We start from the raw sequence: 18,047 nt of genomic DNA, 5'->3' as shown, positions 1-18,047 counted from the left end.
CCAGAAGCCGACTGTGTTTCCATAACGAAAAAGCTTGAAAATTGGTAATAAGGGATTGTTAGGTATACCATATCAATATTCAAGTGTCATATAAGCAGTTTCCAAAAGATTTTGAGATTCATGCACCAGCGCTTGATAGGAACTGGAGGTCAAATTTGGCTGTAAATGCTGCATCATGCGCTGGTGCGTGACATAAAAACATAATAATATAGTATGTAAATAATAAAACAAAAAACATGGTAACATTAAGAAATACGTATTATTTCATACCAAACCAATAGAGATTACAAATGCTATGTGTAAGAATGTTATTTATGTATAATGTTCGCACAATCTAAGCAATAGCCAGGTGATCCTTCACAAATCAACTTTGCTGCAGATATAGATTGTATCCTTACGTTTCCCTTCGGAATAGCAACGTTTGCATTCTTTCCTCAATATCTTTCCACCTTTTCTTTCTTCCCGTGGTTTGAGCACATGTTCCAGTTCAGGTACATCATGCACAGCATGAGGGAGATCAGATGGCTGTTTCAATAAAGATATCTGATCACTGATAAACGGAAGTCATAAAGTTGCATCTTGTTATGTGAATATTTAGTATAGATATGGTGCACATTCATCAATTATTAGTTGCAAAAGACGCATAAATATTTTTGTAGGCCACCTAATGGTTTTCCTTTTGCAAGGATAATAGGCAAGCATTTGATCTTGCTTGTCAATGCCTGACACCTATTATATTCAATTATAGGCAATAGTTTTGATTTCAGTTCGCCTCGTTTTTTCTGCATTTCCACCATATCATTTTGGTATTCTGTAGATATGTAACTGACATCTCTTCTGTTCTTCCACTTAGCAATCATTACACCACAGGCACACCTTGATAAAGTTTCCCCTTTCTTCAGCTTTTTTTCTCGAACCTCTTTTGGAAATGTTTTCCTATTACTTCTGATTGTCCCAGTAGCTTAGCGAGTTCATAGCTATTGTAATAATTGTCCATAAATATGCTATGCCCGACATCTAACATCCTATCAAGTAAGTTCATTACGACTTTTTGTGCATGTCCTTTCCCACCAGAATCATCCAACATACCGGTTTATACTTAAAATTTGCTAACCATGCCAGTAGGCATTGTGATCATATATAACTTGATGCCAAACTTATGACGTTTGTTTTGAATGTACTGTCGAAAAACAAGCCTTCCATGCCACAATATCATAGACTCATCTAAGCTAATCTCACGTCCTGGATAATATATTTCCGACATTCATGCATTGAACAGATTCACCCATTTTTTGAATTTTATATAGGCGATCCCGTGGACATACCTCTTTCTTTTCTGGATTTTTTGTAAAATGCAAGGCCCGCAGTAATAATAAAAAACGATTCCTGTTCATGTTATCTGCGAACACATGTAATCCGAATAGTTTATCTGTTTTCCAATAATCTTGTATGTGGTTCAGTCGAATGGTTCCCATATGTAAAATCAATCCAAAAAATACCAGCATTTCATCTCTAGTGGTGTCCTTCCATGCATTTATTCGAGAATGTTCTTTATTTTCTCGGGTAAGAAGTATTTCACAAGCATAAACATTTGTTTGTATAATTATTTCATCCAAGATATTGTCGGTCAATAAATGACGAAAGTAATCTATAGGATTATCACCTGACAAGGATTGCAGCAAAGACTTGGATTTTGTAAAACGAAACTGTTTCATCAATGTTACGTAATTTTTCCTACACGATATTTTCAAACTCACCGGAATCCTGCTGTGGAAGTGTAGCCTCTTCTTCATCAATATCTTCTTCATCTACACTTTCCGAATCTGAAGCGTCCTTTGGAGTGATAAAATCTTCGTCATCGTCGTAACTGACGTCACTGGGATATACATCAGATAACTCTTCCAACATTTTTGCAATTTCTTCATTTGTAAGGGATTTTTTATATTGCACTTTTCTTCTTTTGGGGCGTGATGGGCCTGCTAAACTATCATCTGCAGAACTCATATTACAAGGCTTTTCCGCACGTCATGTAACAAAATGTTCAATGCCGCATACTTCAGACGTTAGTATGAAGTTGAGAACTTCATACTAACGTCTAACGATTCCTGTGCGCGTGTGATTGGCTACTGGGTAATGATGCCACATCAGAACTTAACACGGGGAATTTCCCAACAAAATAAAATACAGGGATTTCCCAATAACTTTTGTTTTGTCTAGTGAGTCAACAGTGGGGATTTAAAGAGTGGAAATGTTGAAACATTACATCCAACATAATTGTAGGGTTCCCTATCCCACAAAAGCTCAACAATAGCCTCTTATGCAAGGTTTACCAAAATTCTCTAACCATGTTAGAGCGAAACTGTGTTATTCTGTGGTGCGAAGATTGCCACAATTTATCAATTGTGTTAAGAGCGAAAATGTGTTGTAGAAGTACCGTGTTATACGGGAGTTGCCTGTACGTACTTTTCAAAGACTAATCTGTTTTTTGCTTTGGCCTGAAATAATTTAAATTATTCATAAAATATTAAGGCTTCAGAAATAAATACATCCATAGCATTTTTTTACTATTTCTGTACAATTAGTGTTTGCAATAGCTGATGTATGATGTTACATGCTTCTTTCTTGTGTTTGGTCTGTTTTTGTCAATTAATGGTTCAGTATTCTACTGAAGAGAGCAGATTTGCTTACTTATCGAAGGGCCCTTTCCACTGTTCACCATTACAAAAAAGCTGTATTTGTGTGAGAATTACGATTAATAAAGGCACATGATGCAAGAAAGCAAGCTTATATAGCATCAGCCAAAAAAAAAAAACCAAAAAAAAAACCACCCTTCTCATTTCACCAATCCACTCGCTCCAAATGTCTGCCTAGGTCTGCCTTGAATTTATTTAAGCTGTCAAATTCTACAACGACAGATGGAAGTTTGTTCCAGCAGTCAATCACCCACTGCCTAAAGGCAAACTTTTGCACATCTATACTACAATTGTCTTTCCTCAATTTGAATTTATGCCATCTCGATGACTGCTGCAATTTGTGCAGCAGTTGTCCATGTGCAGAAGTATCAAAAGCCTTTCTAAGATCCAAATATATGATATCAAAATTATTCTTTGCATCCAGTTCCCTTGTGACCACATCATAGCACCCAATCAAATTTGTCAGACAAGACTTCCCTTAGACAAACCCATACTGTGTCCGAGCTATAATTGAAGTCTTGTCTAGATGATCCTGCAGTGCTTCTTTAACCAGTGCTTCCATTAATTTCCCTGGATTAGAAATTAAACTAACAGGTCTATAATTACTTGTGTCACCCTTTGATGCTCCTTTGTAAATTGGAGTCACATTTCCACTTCTCCAGTCCATGGGTACGTTCCCTGAGTCCAAGGAAGCTCCCACAATTATGACTAACGGTTTACTTCCTTTGCTGCGGCCGACCGGGCTAGCCGAGTGGGTAAAGTACCTGCCCGGCAACCCAAAAGTCGCGGGTTCAATTCCCGCCTCGGGCTTGGATCAAAGTACTGCAAAAACCTTGGGAGGTGCAATATGGCCACAGAAGCCGATGCGCCAACAACTACCAAATCAATCAAATCCTTTGCTGCCTCTTTAATATAACTGGATAGATCTCATCCACCCCAGGTGCCTTTCTTATGTTTATCTTCAACAATTTCTCCTCCACTTTGCTCTCAGTTATTACAAAATCATTTAGCTCGCTGCCAGAGTTTAATTCACCTCTGGAATTCCCCTCCCTGAATAACTCCTCATGTGTGAATGTAAATGTAAAATACTCATTCATGAGCAGGATCATCAACGGTTGAACCATCGATTTCAGGTGAACCAATATGATTCATCCCCTTCCTTCTAGAGGTTACATAAGTAAAGAACTCTTTGCTGTTTTTCTTTGCATCCACTGCCAAAGATTTCTCGTAATCTGTCTTCGCCTGCCTAACCTCTTTTGTGACTTGGTTACAGACCAACCTCATATCTACATAGGCTTCCGTGTCACCAGTTAATTTATAAGTATCCCATGCATTTTTCTTCTCTGCCATGTCTTATTAGTTCATCTGTTAATCATTTAGGCCTAAATGTTGAACAATATTTCTTAGTTGGTATGAAAAGTCTAGTAGCTTCCAAAATTAATTCTTTGAATGCTTCCCATTTTGAATTTTTTGTTGGTAACATCATCAGTTGGTCCCACCTTACAGAATTTAAACACAATCTTAGATCACTGTAGTTAACTGATCCGATCCCCTGGGTAAATATCTACCCAGATCAAATTACAACTAATAAATTCTATAATTTTTACTCTACTTACATAGCTGAAACTCGCTGTAGTTGGAGCCAGAACTGTTTTCTTGAATTTTCCCACTTCAATTTTCAAAATCTTCTATTGAATTTCACGAAATTTACAAAAATGTGACATCAAGTGTGCATTAAACCCACCTAATTTGCCTATGGCTTATGAAACATGACACTTGATTCGTTCGTTTCTTTTGGAGGGGGAGTTTCTCTTTACAGAGCGAAATTGTTTTCGTGGCGCGGAGCGTGAGAAAACCGTTGGCTACGTCACACCGTCGCCCGTGAAGTTACGTCGAATATTGAAGGGAAGGGAAGGGAAGGTAGGTAAATACTTTTAGTTGAGTAGCAGTGTTTTTGAAAGGCGAACAGATCGTATTTCCTTTCTTCAACGTGTATTGCTCCTACGAACAGAAGATCAAGGAAATTCATCTGTTGTAAACCGGACAAAACTGTAAAACTGATAACACTGCAAAGCGCATTTTATGAAAACAAAAAAGTTTGCTTTATTGTAATTATTTTTAGTAAACAATATCGGAACAGCAGTTTCCTGGGTTTGATCTTGTAACGAAATTTCGAGAAAGTATTTATTTATAGTTGCGTTATAAACTTCGAAAACTTGTGCATAAAAGGAAAGAAAAAAAATCATCCGCTATGAATAACGTTCTTTCTTGAACTGTGTATTCTTCACAAAACTGCAATATTTATAACAATTCAAAGCTAACAGATTACGACTAACGGCTGCTCAAAACCTATTGTTAGAAGATATTTGCTTGTTACGCTTTGATGTCATCACAAAGGGAGAAATTCATATTTAGTACAGAAGCGGAATAAATTCACTATCCACGGTCATAAAGCTGTTCTAGCTGCAATAAACAGATAACCCCGCTGAAAAAATATATTTTCTCCCCATCACTTCTCTTGTTTTTCTGTGATTTTTGGCAGATGGGTCGCTGACTGCTAAATGCGGTCGGTGACCGGTGACCGCATTTAGCAGTCTCCCTCCTTGTGGTCAAAGATCCCGAAATAGAGAGAGAGAGGTCATCCCGGAATATAAATGGAATTTGTTTGTCGGAATGCTGCCCACCAATTATCAACTCTTTTAGTGACCTTCTAATGTAGGTTGTGTTCAAATAATACACTTTGCCAAAATTCGAAATTGCTACATCAATTAGGAGCACAAACCGTTTCCCCCAACATAACGAATTACTTTATAGGTATAATAAAGGACGACTACTGATGATTTTTACTGACTGGAAGGAACTGTCCGCAATAAAACATCTGTACAAGGGCGCTCACTCAAAAGAAGCTATTTGCATTCAGGGACAAGCTATACAGCGATTTTTGAAATGCATAATGCAATTCACTCGCTAATATTTCCAGAGGGATTGTTCAAACTATTGTTCCTGAAAATAATTACGAAAAAGCTAATCGGCTTCACTGTAGGACTTAGGCGTCCTACGTTGAAGCTGACTTATTAGCATCTGTTGTGAAACTGAATTCAAGCATCGAAACATATGACTCTTTGTGTTGAATATTTCGGGCGTGTGTTCACAATGAACAATTTTTGATGGTATCGAGGAAATATCTGATTTAGTCCTCTAAAAACAATTACAATAAAGCCAACTTTTTTTTTTTGAAAAAAAAAAGTTGGCTTTATTGTAATTGCGCATTGTGGTGATCAGTTTTTTCTTCTGTTTTCCTTCCGTTTCCAGTATGGCTTCCAATAGATGAATTTCCTTGATATTTTGTTAGTAGATACAATACATACTGAAGAAAAGAAAAGATATTTTTGTTTTTCAAAAATTCGTTGCAATTCTTTCGTACAACAATTACGAAAACCAGTAAAGCAAACTGTTGTGAGAGAGCCATGCGGGAGAGCTATGCAAATTAGTGTAATGATGCTCAACTGTTTGTTTTCCACGAAAATCGTTTACATTTTTACGTTCTCCTTGGATCACCTTGGTAACGCTAATTGACGTAAGCTCGATCAGTCAATTATCTCTCCGCTTGCGTTGATTCGTTTTAGCCAGAGGCGTCCAGATGACGCGCGAATTTTTGAACTAATGATATAACTCGTTTTATTTTCAAAGCTTGGATCTTGTTTTGCCGACATCAAAATTTAGTAAATTGAAATGTGATCGTACATTTTTGCTGTTTTAGAGTAAATTAATAGTTTTTGCTGAGCGCTAAAGGTAGGAAATCAAAGAATATACTTCTGTTTATGTATATTGGGAGTTTCAATTTTGTAAATTGAGTAGAAATTATGGAAATTACTTGTTTTTTTCAGGAGGGGCAACTTTCAAGTTAGGGTTAAAGTAGAGTTAAAAAAAAGGTGGACTGGTTCGGGGTTACTTTACGAAAGCAAAAAGAACTCTTCCTTTTACCCTTGATGCTAGTTATTTCTTTGAGTAAATCCAAATTCAGCACACTGTGAGCACTGCCACCTAGTGATTCCTTTATCTGCAGATTCTTAATGCATGAAGAATCACTACTGATAATCAGGTCAAGATTATTATTCCCTCTAGTTGCCTTCCGAACATGCTGCTGTAGAAAACAGTCATCCAATAAATCCACAAAAGCCTTGCTAGCGTGTGAGTGACCAATCCTCAAATTCCAGTTAATATCTGAGAAATTAAAATCCCCCATTATAAGACACTGATTTTCTGGCCCACTCTATTTCTCTGTATAGTTGTTTATTATACTCATTAGAGTCATTAGGCCTACAGCACACTCGCTACTCTCAATTTTTCTTTCCCAGTGCTTATGTCACACCAAACTGACTTCACACTGAACTGCACTGTCCAGCCATGTCGACTGGCTGTACTTCCTTGGATTTTGTGTTACTTAACTAATAGCATAACTCCATCTCTCTTCCTATCCTATCTATCCTTCCTGTATATATTGTACTCCCCAAATTTAAATTCTGCATTCTTTATATCTGTGTGACAGCACGTCTCTTCAAATATACCAATAATATCTGACTTTCATGTTTTGCCCAACACCTCAAATTCATAAAATTTATTAACCAAACTCCTAGAATATTACACCCAAGTATATACTTTCACCTTTCCCAGTGGCTACTGTTAATCTATTAGTCTGTGAATCCCTCGAAGCTAGCAGTTTTCCGACCCATCTAAGACTGCCTCGATAGCATCAGCAAATATTCTTGCACCCTTTCTATTCAAGTGTATCCCATCACTGTAGAAGCAGTCTCTCCTGTAAAGAAGCATAGACCAGGCTGAGAAAGTTCTAACCCTTGAGCCTTGCCCACTCTCTCCAGGAACGAATTGATCGACAAGGTTCTCATCATACACTTCCTCCTATCGTGTCAGGACATAATTGCAGACACTTTCAAATTCAACCTTAACTCAGCTTTTTTTCAACACTGACCTGTACTTGTTAAGTAATTCCACCAGTCGCCTACTCTTAATATCATTACTGCCAATGTGTACAACAATATCACCTTTTGTGCCCTTAAAAGATGATATCTGCTCTACGTCATCAACCTGTCTCTGGCAGACATACCCTGGTCCTGTTTCACCTATCCTTTTTGCACAACATGGTCCTTGTTTCCCTGACAACAGAGTCACCGACAACAACTAGTTCCTTTGGGACCATCGCATTCTGTCTTGGGGGGTTATCGTTGAGTTGTGTGATGTTCAAGTGCTCTGGCATTGATGTAGGCAGCTGAGAGCTTGTTGGGTCCCTGAATTTAAATCTTTCGAGGGCATCCTCCCTGTTCTTCAAGTTCTCATATTGGCCCCTAATGACGCTGAGTTGGTGCCTGGTTTCCTCACACTCCTTATATCACGAACACATAAAGATGCCGTTAGCAATATCATGTCCCATTCCTGATTGCTCCACAAATATCAAACAAGCAGTACATTTCAAAAGGCTGTGATTCAGAGGATAACCGTCCCCCTCAGTTCTACCCTGAGAAACAGCACTTCCATAAGCTTGTGCCTTTTGCTTTGCTGCTCTGGTCTGAGTCATGATTTCGATTCAATTTCAATACAAAACTATAACTCTAAACTTATATCCCAATGCAGTTATAACGCTACATATATATAAATGGTAAAGATGCAAAGAAATTACGAAAGTCTTATCAAACAGGAATGAGTTACAAGAGTTAATGCAAAATGTATATAAGACAGGGTTATGGATCTGGGTACTATGGTAAATGCAGGAAGTACTGGCAACCATAATGAATAATAGACAAAAATGTAAAAATCAGTATATTTGTGTATATGGTGGGGAGTTGGGCTATAAGGTGTAGTAACATTGACTTAAACACGAGGCAATTGTCCAGTCATCTGGCCAGGGGCCATCTACGGTATGGGATTGCAACCCCCCGGACTACCCGAGCACTACTTTATTCACCTTCATTTCAATTACTTTCCTCTGTTCTTTTTACTACATTTTATTTCTTGTGAGCAATTAGGCTGGCCAAAAGCAATATCGAGATGCTATTTCTCTACCATTGCTACTTGTTTCTTCTATTACAAAGTTTGTCTTTTCCACACTACTTTGTTAGTTTTTATTTCTCTCTCTGCTGGCCTCATCTGTTTAACTGCTCACTTCCCCATCATACTGTTCCGGTTTACGCCCCCCCCCCCCCCAGAGGGCTACTTTAACTTCAACTGACACATATACACACCACACCACACGTGAACACACAGCGCTCTTCTTCAATCACCATTTACTTTCAACGTATTCCGGTCCACAAAGACAGTAAGTTTTCTTGTTTCTTCTCTTTCCACAGGATTTTATTTTTATTTTAAGTTTATTTATTCTTTTATTCTTCCTTCTGGTCTCTGTTGGGTCGGTTGTGAAGTATATGTATACGTGTACATCACAACAGAAACAGAGACCTGGCCTGTTGTTGTGGTTCCTACGATTTTCTCTATCAACCCCTCTGATGAAGTAGTTAAAGCCCTAGGACCCACAGCCTTAGGTTCTTACAATAATTATGCCCTTATTAATTGCATTTTATTTTTATTTCAGGTAAATTGATTTTTTTGTCAGGTTGTTGTTGTTGTTTGGTTTTTAGGAGCATTAGCAACTAAGGCTATATTGCTCCGGGGATATGCGGTGGTCATAGGCTCGAACCCCGGGTCTAATCAAGAAGAGTGTGCTACACACTGCTGCTCCTGTCCACCTGGCTACGGAGGCACCTTTTTTGTCAGGTAATTTGATTTTTTACTTACAGGTTCTCCCTATTCGTCCATGGTTATTACACCTGATAGCTCAACTCCCCTACCATATACACAAATATACTGGTTTTTACCTTTTTGTCTATATATATATATATATAGACATCTGCTATCATGTTCTATGTATAAATTTATAATATTAAGCTTGTAAAATCTAGGTCGTTATATGTATTTAGTTAAAAAAGTACAATTTAATTTATAAAGAAATTTAATAAGATTAATAAATTTTACTGATTAATTGATAATACTATACTAAGCTAACAGATTTCTAATACAGTGGTAAGTGTTTCGCTATCTTGTTTTACGTTAAACCCTACGCTATCTAGTTAGGGATATACGTTGTATCATATAACAATGACAGCAAGTTACGAACGGTAAATCTATGGACTAAATATTAATTAACTTTCAAAATCACTATCTAAATTCAAAATAAACCAAGGAGCTTGACTAGGTCTATAAGCTTCTTATAGAAAATAACTTAATATAACAATTAAGTCGATAAAATGGCTAAATATAATTAAAAACTTAGCATTTGCCGGAGCTGCAAAATCTTATCCAACACATGGCTTGGATACCCTTATTGATACTCTAAGTGTTGGACAGGAATAAAGATATTTTTATGCTGGGAAAATTAATCAAGAAAAAAAAAAAAAAAAAAAAACAAAAAAAAAAAACAAGAAAATAGCTGTTGTGACTGGCTCTGCAATTTCTGAAGCTGAAGAATGCTAATCTAAATTTTTTTAATTTGTAGGAGACATGAGAGACTCATTCAGAAGTGTCATTTTCTCTGTGGATTGGAAAGATAACACTACATTTAATCTCCTCTGATATTGTTTTTAAATATTCCAAATCACAATCATAAAAATCCAACCAATTATTTTGCAAGTTCTTGCTTTCATCGCCTCTGTGTTAAAAACTTAGAAACAAAGAAGATGCATAATCTTTTTGTTTCTTTTTGATGATTTGGATAAATAATGCTTCAGACATAGGAGACAAGTGTTATTTGTTGCACAAGGTCATCCATGCTTTGCACTGCTGGCTTGTTTGTTATTTGGTTTTTAGGAGCATTAGCAACTAAGGCCATATTGCTCCGGGAATATGTGGTGGTCATTCCCTTGACCTTTTGGCATCCTCCGTATTTGGTGGTGACGGGCTCGAACCCCAGTCTAATCAAGAAGCGTGTGCTATGCACTGCTGCTCCTTCCTACCTGGCTACGGAGGTGCCTGCACTGCTGGCTTAAATGATATTGTGCTCACCTTTGAAGCACATGTTTCATTCAAATATATGATCTCTTGTTAAAAGATTTTTCACCCAGTACTTCAACAACATCTTCTGGTTTCCAAGGAAGATTCCTTCAAACAAAAGGCAAAATTTTATAAAATGCCTTTGTTTAAGAAGCGAATATTCTAAAAAAATGGTGATGCAAACTTTTGATAAACCTTTGTACATATACAACCTAAATGTCACCTACTGTAAAAAATTCAAAACATTCTACTTTATTTAGTTTTTCTTATTAATGTTCAAATATTTTTTTAACAAATTGAGTTTCTCACCAAAAAAAATTTGATCTTACCTTCTGTACTCCTTTTTCATCGTGAATTGATTCACTGGAATGAGGATACTTGCTGTGTTCTTTCATTTGTTCAGAAAGGAGCACTGTAACCAAGGAGCCAGTTGTTCAAGTCACTCTTTTGTTGTGTTAATTTAATTTGTTTAAACTGTTTCAGGTATAGTTTACATTACTGACTGGGATAAGGATACTTAAACCTTATTTTATTCTTGCATATATTTTATTCTTGCATATATTTGAACAAAAGTATTATTAACCAAGGAGCCAGTTGCTCAAGTCATGCGTGCAGAAGGTCTAGGCAGACAGAAATGTTTTGGTGTGTTAATTTAATTTGTCTATATTATTTCAGATACAGTTTGTGTAAGAATGAAAATTTTCCATGGTGTAATAAGGATTGAATACAGTATAACATGGTTTAATTTTAGTAAAATTTAGAAACTATAAAAATTACTGTGCAGTGACATAGAAACATTTCATCAGGAACACAATGTTGTTCCAATAGTCAACAATTCTTGAAAACTGATAATCAGCGATGTCTAGGGAGTTTTCTGATCGAATATGCACTTTTTTATTTATCATTTATGTATATTCTATACAAATCAATACTAGAATCTATAATACTAACCCTATTGGACATATCAAAGGTTACAGGAGCACTCTGATCTGTGCTTTCAGTAATGTGACTTGGAGAATGCGACAAATTGCTCTCATCTATCCTAATGACTTCTTGTGTAGAATAATCTACTTCATCTTGGAGAAGGAGATGGGTGTTATCATGACTCTCTTTCTCATCATGTTCACTAGAAACTCTGCTTTCATTTCTAAGATAACAAATCACAACAATACTCAATAATAAATAAAAAAAAAAAAAAAAAATTAAAAAAAAAAAAAAAAAAAAGAGAAAACTTTGCAAATAAATTAGCTTAACAGTACTTGTGCACATCTCCATAAACAACAGATTAAAATAAATAAAAGTTTCTGGGGTGAAAAGATGAAGTCTTTAAGAAGGCATTACCAGTATGAGGGATTTTGTTACGAATTGCTTCAGTATTGCACTATTCTCATAAGACATGCAGTAATGTGATGATATCCTGTGAATAGCTATTTTAGCAACACTCACTTGACAATACAATGACAATTTATTTCACAAGACAAGAGAACTCAAACAGTATAAAGAGTAAGTCAGAAAATTTAGAACATGGTTTTACCCATTTTTTACCTTCCTCATTGATTTTTATAAATCAGGGTTATCCTCCCTCCTCAAAACAAAAAACCCAGAAATCCTATTATAATTTCATCAAATTAATATTAAATAATTAAACAGGATTGTGAAAGAGTACAGAAAATCAATAATAACAATAAATGATTACTTAAATGATTCTGATTGCTTTGTTACTTAAATTTGTATACAAAATAACAAGTGTTTGTACCTTCCATTTTTGTTTCCATGTTTAAAGTTTTTCGAAAAGTTACATGGTACCACTTTAATGCAGGATACTTCACATAATACCAAAACTCACTGAGATATAAATAAGGCATAGAGGAAAAGTAGAGCAAGAAGGCATGAAAGACAATTTTCATCACATTGTGTGTTATTCTGGTTTGAATTATAAGCACAATAGCTTTAAGGTGATTTTCTAAAACACTGCTGATCTGTGCTGTTGTGTTGTTCAAAATGTTTCTAAAACAGTGTTTGTTTGTTTGTTTGTTTGTTATTTGGTTTTTAGGAGCATTAGCAACTAAGGCCATATTGCTCCGGGATATGCGGTGGTCATTCCCTGACCTTTCCGCATCTTCCGTATTTGGTGGTGACGGGCTCGAACCCCGGTCTAATCAAGAAGCGTGTGCTACGCACTGCTGCTCCTTCCCACCTGGCTACGGAGGCGCCTCTAAAACAGTGCTGCTCAGTGCTATGGTGTTGTTTGAGGCAATTATTAGGAATAAAGATGAACAGTGTTCACTTGAAATATAACTAACAATGGTAAAAATTTAAATTAATCATTAGCATTAGCATTAGTAGAGGCATTTGATGCAAGAAAGCAAGCTAATGCAGCATCAGCCAAAAAAATTAAAGTAAAATAAATAAATAAAAAATAACCACTTCCACTTCACCCCTCTGTTCGTTCGAAATACCTGTCCAGCCAAGCCTTAAACTTATTTAGGCTATCAACTTCCACGACAAGGGATGGAAGTCTGTTCCACCTACCAACCACCCGCTGGCTAAAGGCAAATTTCCGCACATCTATCCTACATCTGTCTTTCCTCAATTTGAATTTATGCCCTCTCAGGTGATTATTCTGAGAGTGGAAGAATCCCATCAGCATTGAGCATGCTCAAACCATTCAAGGCTTTGTACACCTCTATCAGATCACCTCGCTGCTGCCTAGTCTCCAGACACTGTAATTCGCAAAACTTAAGCCTTTCTTCGTAAGAGCACCCCTTTGTTCCATTCACTAATCTTGTTGCCCTTCTCTGTACTTGTTCCAGCATCTCTACATCCTTCTTGAAATAAGGTCTCCAGGCCTGTATACAGTACTCTAGGTGTGGTCTGACCATTGCCTTATACAAGGGAATAATCACCTCCTTATCCCTGCTAGAAAAATTCCTATATATATCATTGACAATACACCATGAGCTACTCTTGCAGCCCATCTGCACTGCTCAGAGAACTTCATATCTGCCTGCACAACCACCCCCAGGTCCCTTTCATTCTCTACCACTGTCAGTGTAGTACCACAGAGTTGATACGTTGCTCTGGGGTTGCTGTTTCCCATATGTAGTACTTTACATTTGTCAATGTTAAACTTCATTTGCCACCTCTCAGCCCATCTGCTCAACCTTTCCAGATCCTGTTGCAGCAGCATAGTGTCAGTAGTGTCCTTGACAACGACAACCATGCCAACCTTCGTATCGTCTGCAAACTTGGACATTAAGCTTGATATACCATCATCAATATCATTTATAAATACAGAAAACAATAAAGGACCCAATACTGAACCCTGAGGGACTCCACTAATAACATTAGTCCACGATGGGCAGTGTCCATTGATTACCACTCTCTGTCTTCTCCCCCCTCAACCACCCCTTTATCCATAGCAGCAATTTGCCTCCAATGCCACACTGCTCTAATTTGTGCAGCAGTCTTCCATGTGCAACAGTATCAAAAGCCTTTCTAAGATCCAAGTATATAATATCAAAGTTATTCCCTGCATCCAGTTCTTTTGTGACTGCATCATAGTATCCAATCAAATTGGTCAGGCAAGACTTCCCCTTAACAAAACCATGCTGTGTCTGAGCTATAACTGAAGTCTTGTCTAGATGATCCTGCAGTGCTTCTTTAACCAGTGCCTCCATTAATTTTCTGGGAACAGAAGTTAAACTCACAGGTCTATAATTACTTGTGTCAGCCTTTGATCCTCCTTTGTGAATTGGGGTCACATTTGCACATCTCCAGTCCATGGGTACCTCCCCTGAGTCCAAGAAAGCTCTCATAATTATGGCTAAGGGTTTGCTTACTTCCATTGCTGCCTCCTTTAATATAACTGGATAGATTCCATCCACCCCAGGTGCCTTTCTTGTGTTTATCTTCAACAATTTCTCCTCCACTTTACTCTCAGTTATTACAAGATTCTCTAGCTTACTGCCAGAGTTGAATACACCTCTGTCATTTCCCTCGCTGAATAACTCCTCATGTGTGAATGTCGATGCAAAATATTCATTTAGTTTGTTAGCTACCTGAGCAGGATCATCAACAGTTGACCCATCGATATCAAGTGGACCAATCTGATTCATCCCCTTCCTTCTAGAGTTTACATAAGTAAAGAACTCTTTGCTGTTTTTCTTCGCATCCTTTGCCAAGGATTTCTCGTAATCTGCCTTCGCCTGCCTAACCTCCTTTGTAATTTGGTTACAGATCAACTTGTATCTATCATAGGCTTCTGTGTCACGTGTTAATTTGTATGTATCCCATGCATTTTTCTTCTCTGCCATATGCCTCATTAGTTCATATGACATCCATTTAGGCCTAAATCTTGAACAACAGCCTAGTAGCTTCCAAGATAAGTTCTTTGAATGCTTCCCATTTTGAATTTGCTGTTGATAACATCATCAGTTGATCCCACTGTATAGAATTTAAATACTGTCTCAGTCCACTGTAGTCGCCTTTACAAAAGCAATACCCCTTCTCTTTACCTCTAATGGTAGTTACCTCTTTGAGTAAATCCCACTTCAGAACACTGTGATCACTGCCACCTAGTGGTTCATTTATCTGCAGATTCTTAATGCATGAAGAATCACTACTGATAATCAAATCAAGAGTATTACTCCCTCTAGTTGCCTCCCAAACATCTGATGTAGAAAACAATCATCCAATAAATGCACAAAAGCCTTGCTAGTGTGTGAGTGACCAGCCCCCAAATTCCAGTCAATATCTTGGAAATTAAAATCCCCCATAATAAGACTCTCTGATTTACTGGCCAACTCTATTTCTCTGTACAGTTTCTTATTATACTCATCAGAGTCATTAGGCCTATAGCACACTCCTACTCTCAATTTTGATCTCCCAATGCTTATGTCACACCAAACTGACTTGACACTGCACTGTCCAGCGATGTCGACTGGCTTCACTTCCTTGGATTTTATGTGTTTCTTAACTAATAGCATAACCCCTCCTCCCTTCCTATCCTATCTATCCTTTCTGTAGACATTGTACCCCCCAAATTCCAGTTCTGCATTCTTTATATCTGTGTGACACCACGTCTCTGAAATCCCAACAATATCTGCCTTTGATGTTTTGAGCAATACCTCAAATTCATCAAATTTATTTACTAGACTCCTAGCATTGGTGTACACGCAAGTATACATGCACCTGTTTCTATTCTTAGCTACCCTAACACAACCCATGTGTTTACTTGTACCGCAATGACTTCCAGCAGTCTCTGAAATATCCTGCATCTTGTTTTTCAGGCTTCTGCTCATTCCAATAGAAGCAGTGCAAGAATCACTTTCTCCTCTGCCAGTGGCTACTGTTAATCTATTAGTCCTTGTATCCCCCCAATCTAGTAGTTTTCCGACCCTCCTAACACTGCCTCGATAGCATCAGCAAACATTCTTGCACCCTTTCTATTTAAGTGTATCCCATCCCTGTAGAAGCAGTCTCTCCTGTTAACAAGTATTAACAAGTAATCTTTTAGTGACATGGTGGACAGATAAATTGAAATGAATAAGTGTAAGAATTTTAGTACTCCAACCTGCATAGAGTGTGAGACTATATATTATTCTCAGATGTTTTGTGTTGTCTTTAAAGCCACTTCTTTAATGATTATAAAGTCAACAGAACAAGAAAATGTTGGTAACTAAATTATTTGGGTTCTTTCTTTAATAAATTCATTCTTACATATAAGCTTTCTTGCTTAATAGAATAGATACATTAATTAATAGACAATTTTAATAATTAATTGCTTTGTGATTTGTATGTTAAATGTTAAGAAATAACTGAATGTGCAAATTAAATAATAAATAATAACACTGAATACCTGAATTGATGTTTGTATGACACCATCAGTTTCACACATTCTTAGTTGTTGTTTGTTTAAGGGCTTTACGGTGCGAGGACAGCAAGGCCAGAATGTGCCTAACTGTGGTGATGTTAAATACACAGTTTATGTATATAAATGTTGAAGTTCACACTGCATTGTAAAGTTGTTTCTGTTTAAGGAATGAAAAAACTTTGATCACGTGTGGAGTATCTGCCAGGAGGTCAGTAATACTGAAAGAAGTGTTCGTCCTGGAAAAAGAGGTAAACATAGCTTGTCGGTCACTATTGTATTTGGGGCAATCAATGAGTACATGTTGAACAGTGAGCTGAGTGTTACAATTTGTACACAGTGGTGGATCAGTACCAGCAAGAAGATAAAGATGTGTCAGATGTGTATGGCCTATTCGTAGTCGGGCTAATATGACTTCTTCATGCCGGAATACTGGATTTCCAAGGTTGGAGATGTTTCTTTAAACGGAGTAGTTTGTTCCTAACTTGACTTTGCCAGATGTTGCCATTTTTCAAGACACCGCTTCTTTATAATTCACTTGTAGTCTGTGATCGGTATACTAAACGGTTCATCTATAAGATCTGTGGCAGTTTTCGCAGCTAGATCATTGAACGTGCTGGAAATGAACGTGCTGATCATGGAAATGATCAGCACGTTCATTTCCAGAAATTCAAACATGACCAGGGATCCAACAAAAGGTGACTTTTTTGTTCCTTCCTATTTAGCTTAGTCATGGTATTCCAAATCTGCACGAATAAGGGGTTATCATGATTTTTATTCTGCTGTATAGTTTGGATAGCACTAATGGAGTCTGTATATATCACACTGTTCAATATATTTGTTGATAATGTGAAATTTAATGCTATGAAGATAGCACAGAGTTCTGCAGTGTAGCAGCTGCATTCAATGGGAAGTTTCTTGGCTATGGTAAGGTTGGGAAAAACTGATGCTGCACCAACATGGGTGTCAGTTTTAGATCCATCGGTGTAGATTGGCATGTACTCTGCATGCTGGGTTCTCAATGCAGCATGAATTTGCAGTATGTTCTGTTGGGATAAGGTGTGTTTCCCCAAGGATGTGAGTGATAGGTCGAACAGCGGTATGTGATGCATCCAAGGTGGAGCTGTCCGAGAAGTAGTAGGTTGTATCATGCCAAGGTCAATTTGCTAGTCACTGAACAGGGAACATAGGCATATCCCTGTTGATGGGTTTTTAGATGGATAGGCTCTGTAAAGGTTCTCCCATTTGGGTGAGAAAAGTCCATTCCGAGTAGGGTTTTATAGTTGCCCTTTAACCTTTGCTGCGTAGCTTAACAGAAGCATTTCTCTGCAGAGAAGTACAGAGGTTTCAGTTGCTTCAGCATATATGCTCTGAACTGGCAATGTACAGAATGCCCCTAGTGCAAGCCGGAGAGAACTGTGATG

At 37.4% G+C, this 18,047-nt stretch overlaps 1 protein-coding gene across 1 annotated transcript in view; it reads right to left on the bottom strand.

Moving 5' to 3' along the window:
* l(2)k05819 (transmembrane protein 94-like protein l(2)k05819) overlaps positions 1-18,047 on the bottom strand; it is an 809,128-nt gene that overhangs the window by 169,589 nt on the left and 621,492 nt on the right. Inside the window, exon 22 of the mRNA XM_090377739.1 lies at positions 11,703-11,898. Coding sequence (XP_090233865.1) covers positions 11,703-11,898 — 196 coding nt within the window. The remainder of the gene's footprint in view (positions 1-11,702; positions 11,899-18,047) is intronic.

This window comes from Mastigoproctus giganteus, chromosome 7 (assembly GCF_048544385.1).
Source record: "Mastigoproctus giganteus isolate SK-2022 chromosome 7, ASM4854438v1, whole genome shotgun sequence".
Classification (NCBI taxonomy): Eukaryota; Metazoa; Arthropoda; class Arachnida; order Uropygi; family Thelyphonidae; genus Mastigoproctus; species Mastigoproctus giganteus.
The sequence above is the reverse complement of the archived record's forward strand: the minus strand, read 5'-3'. Positions and strand labels throughout refer to the sequence as shown.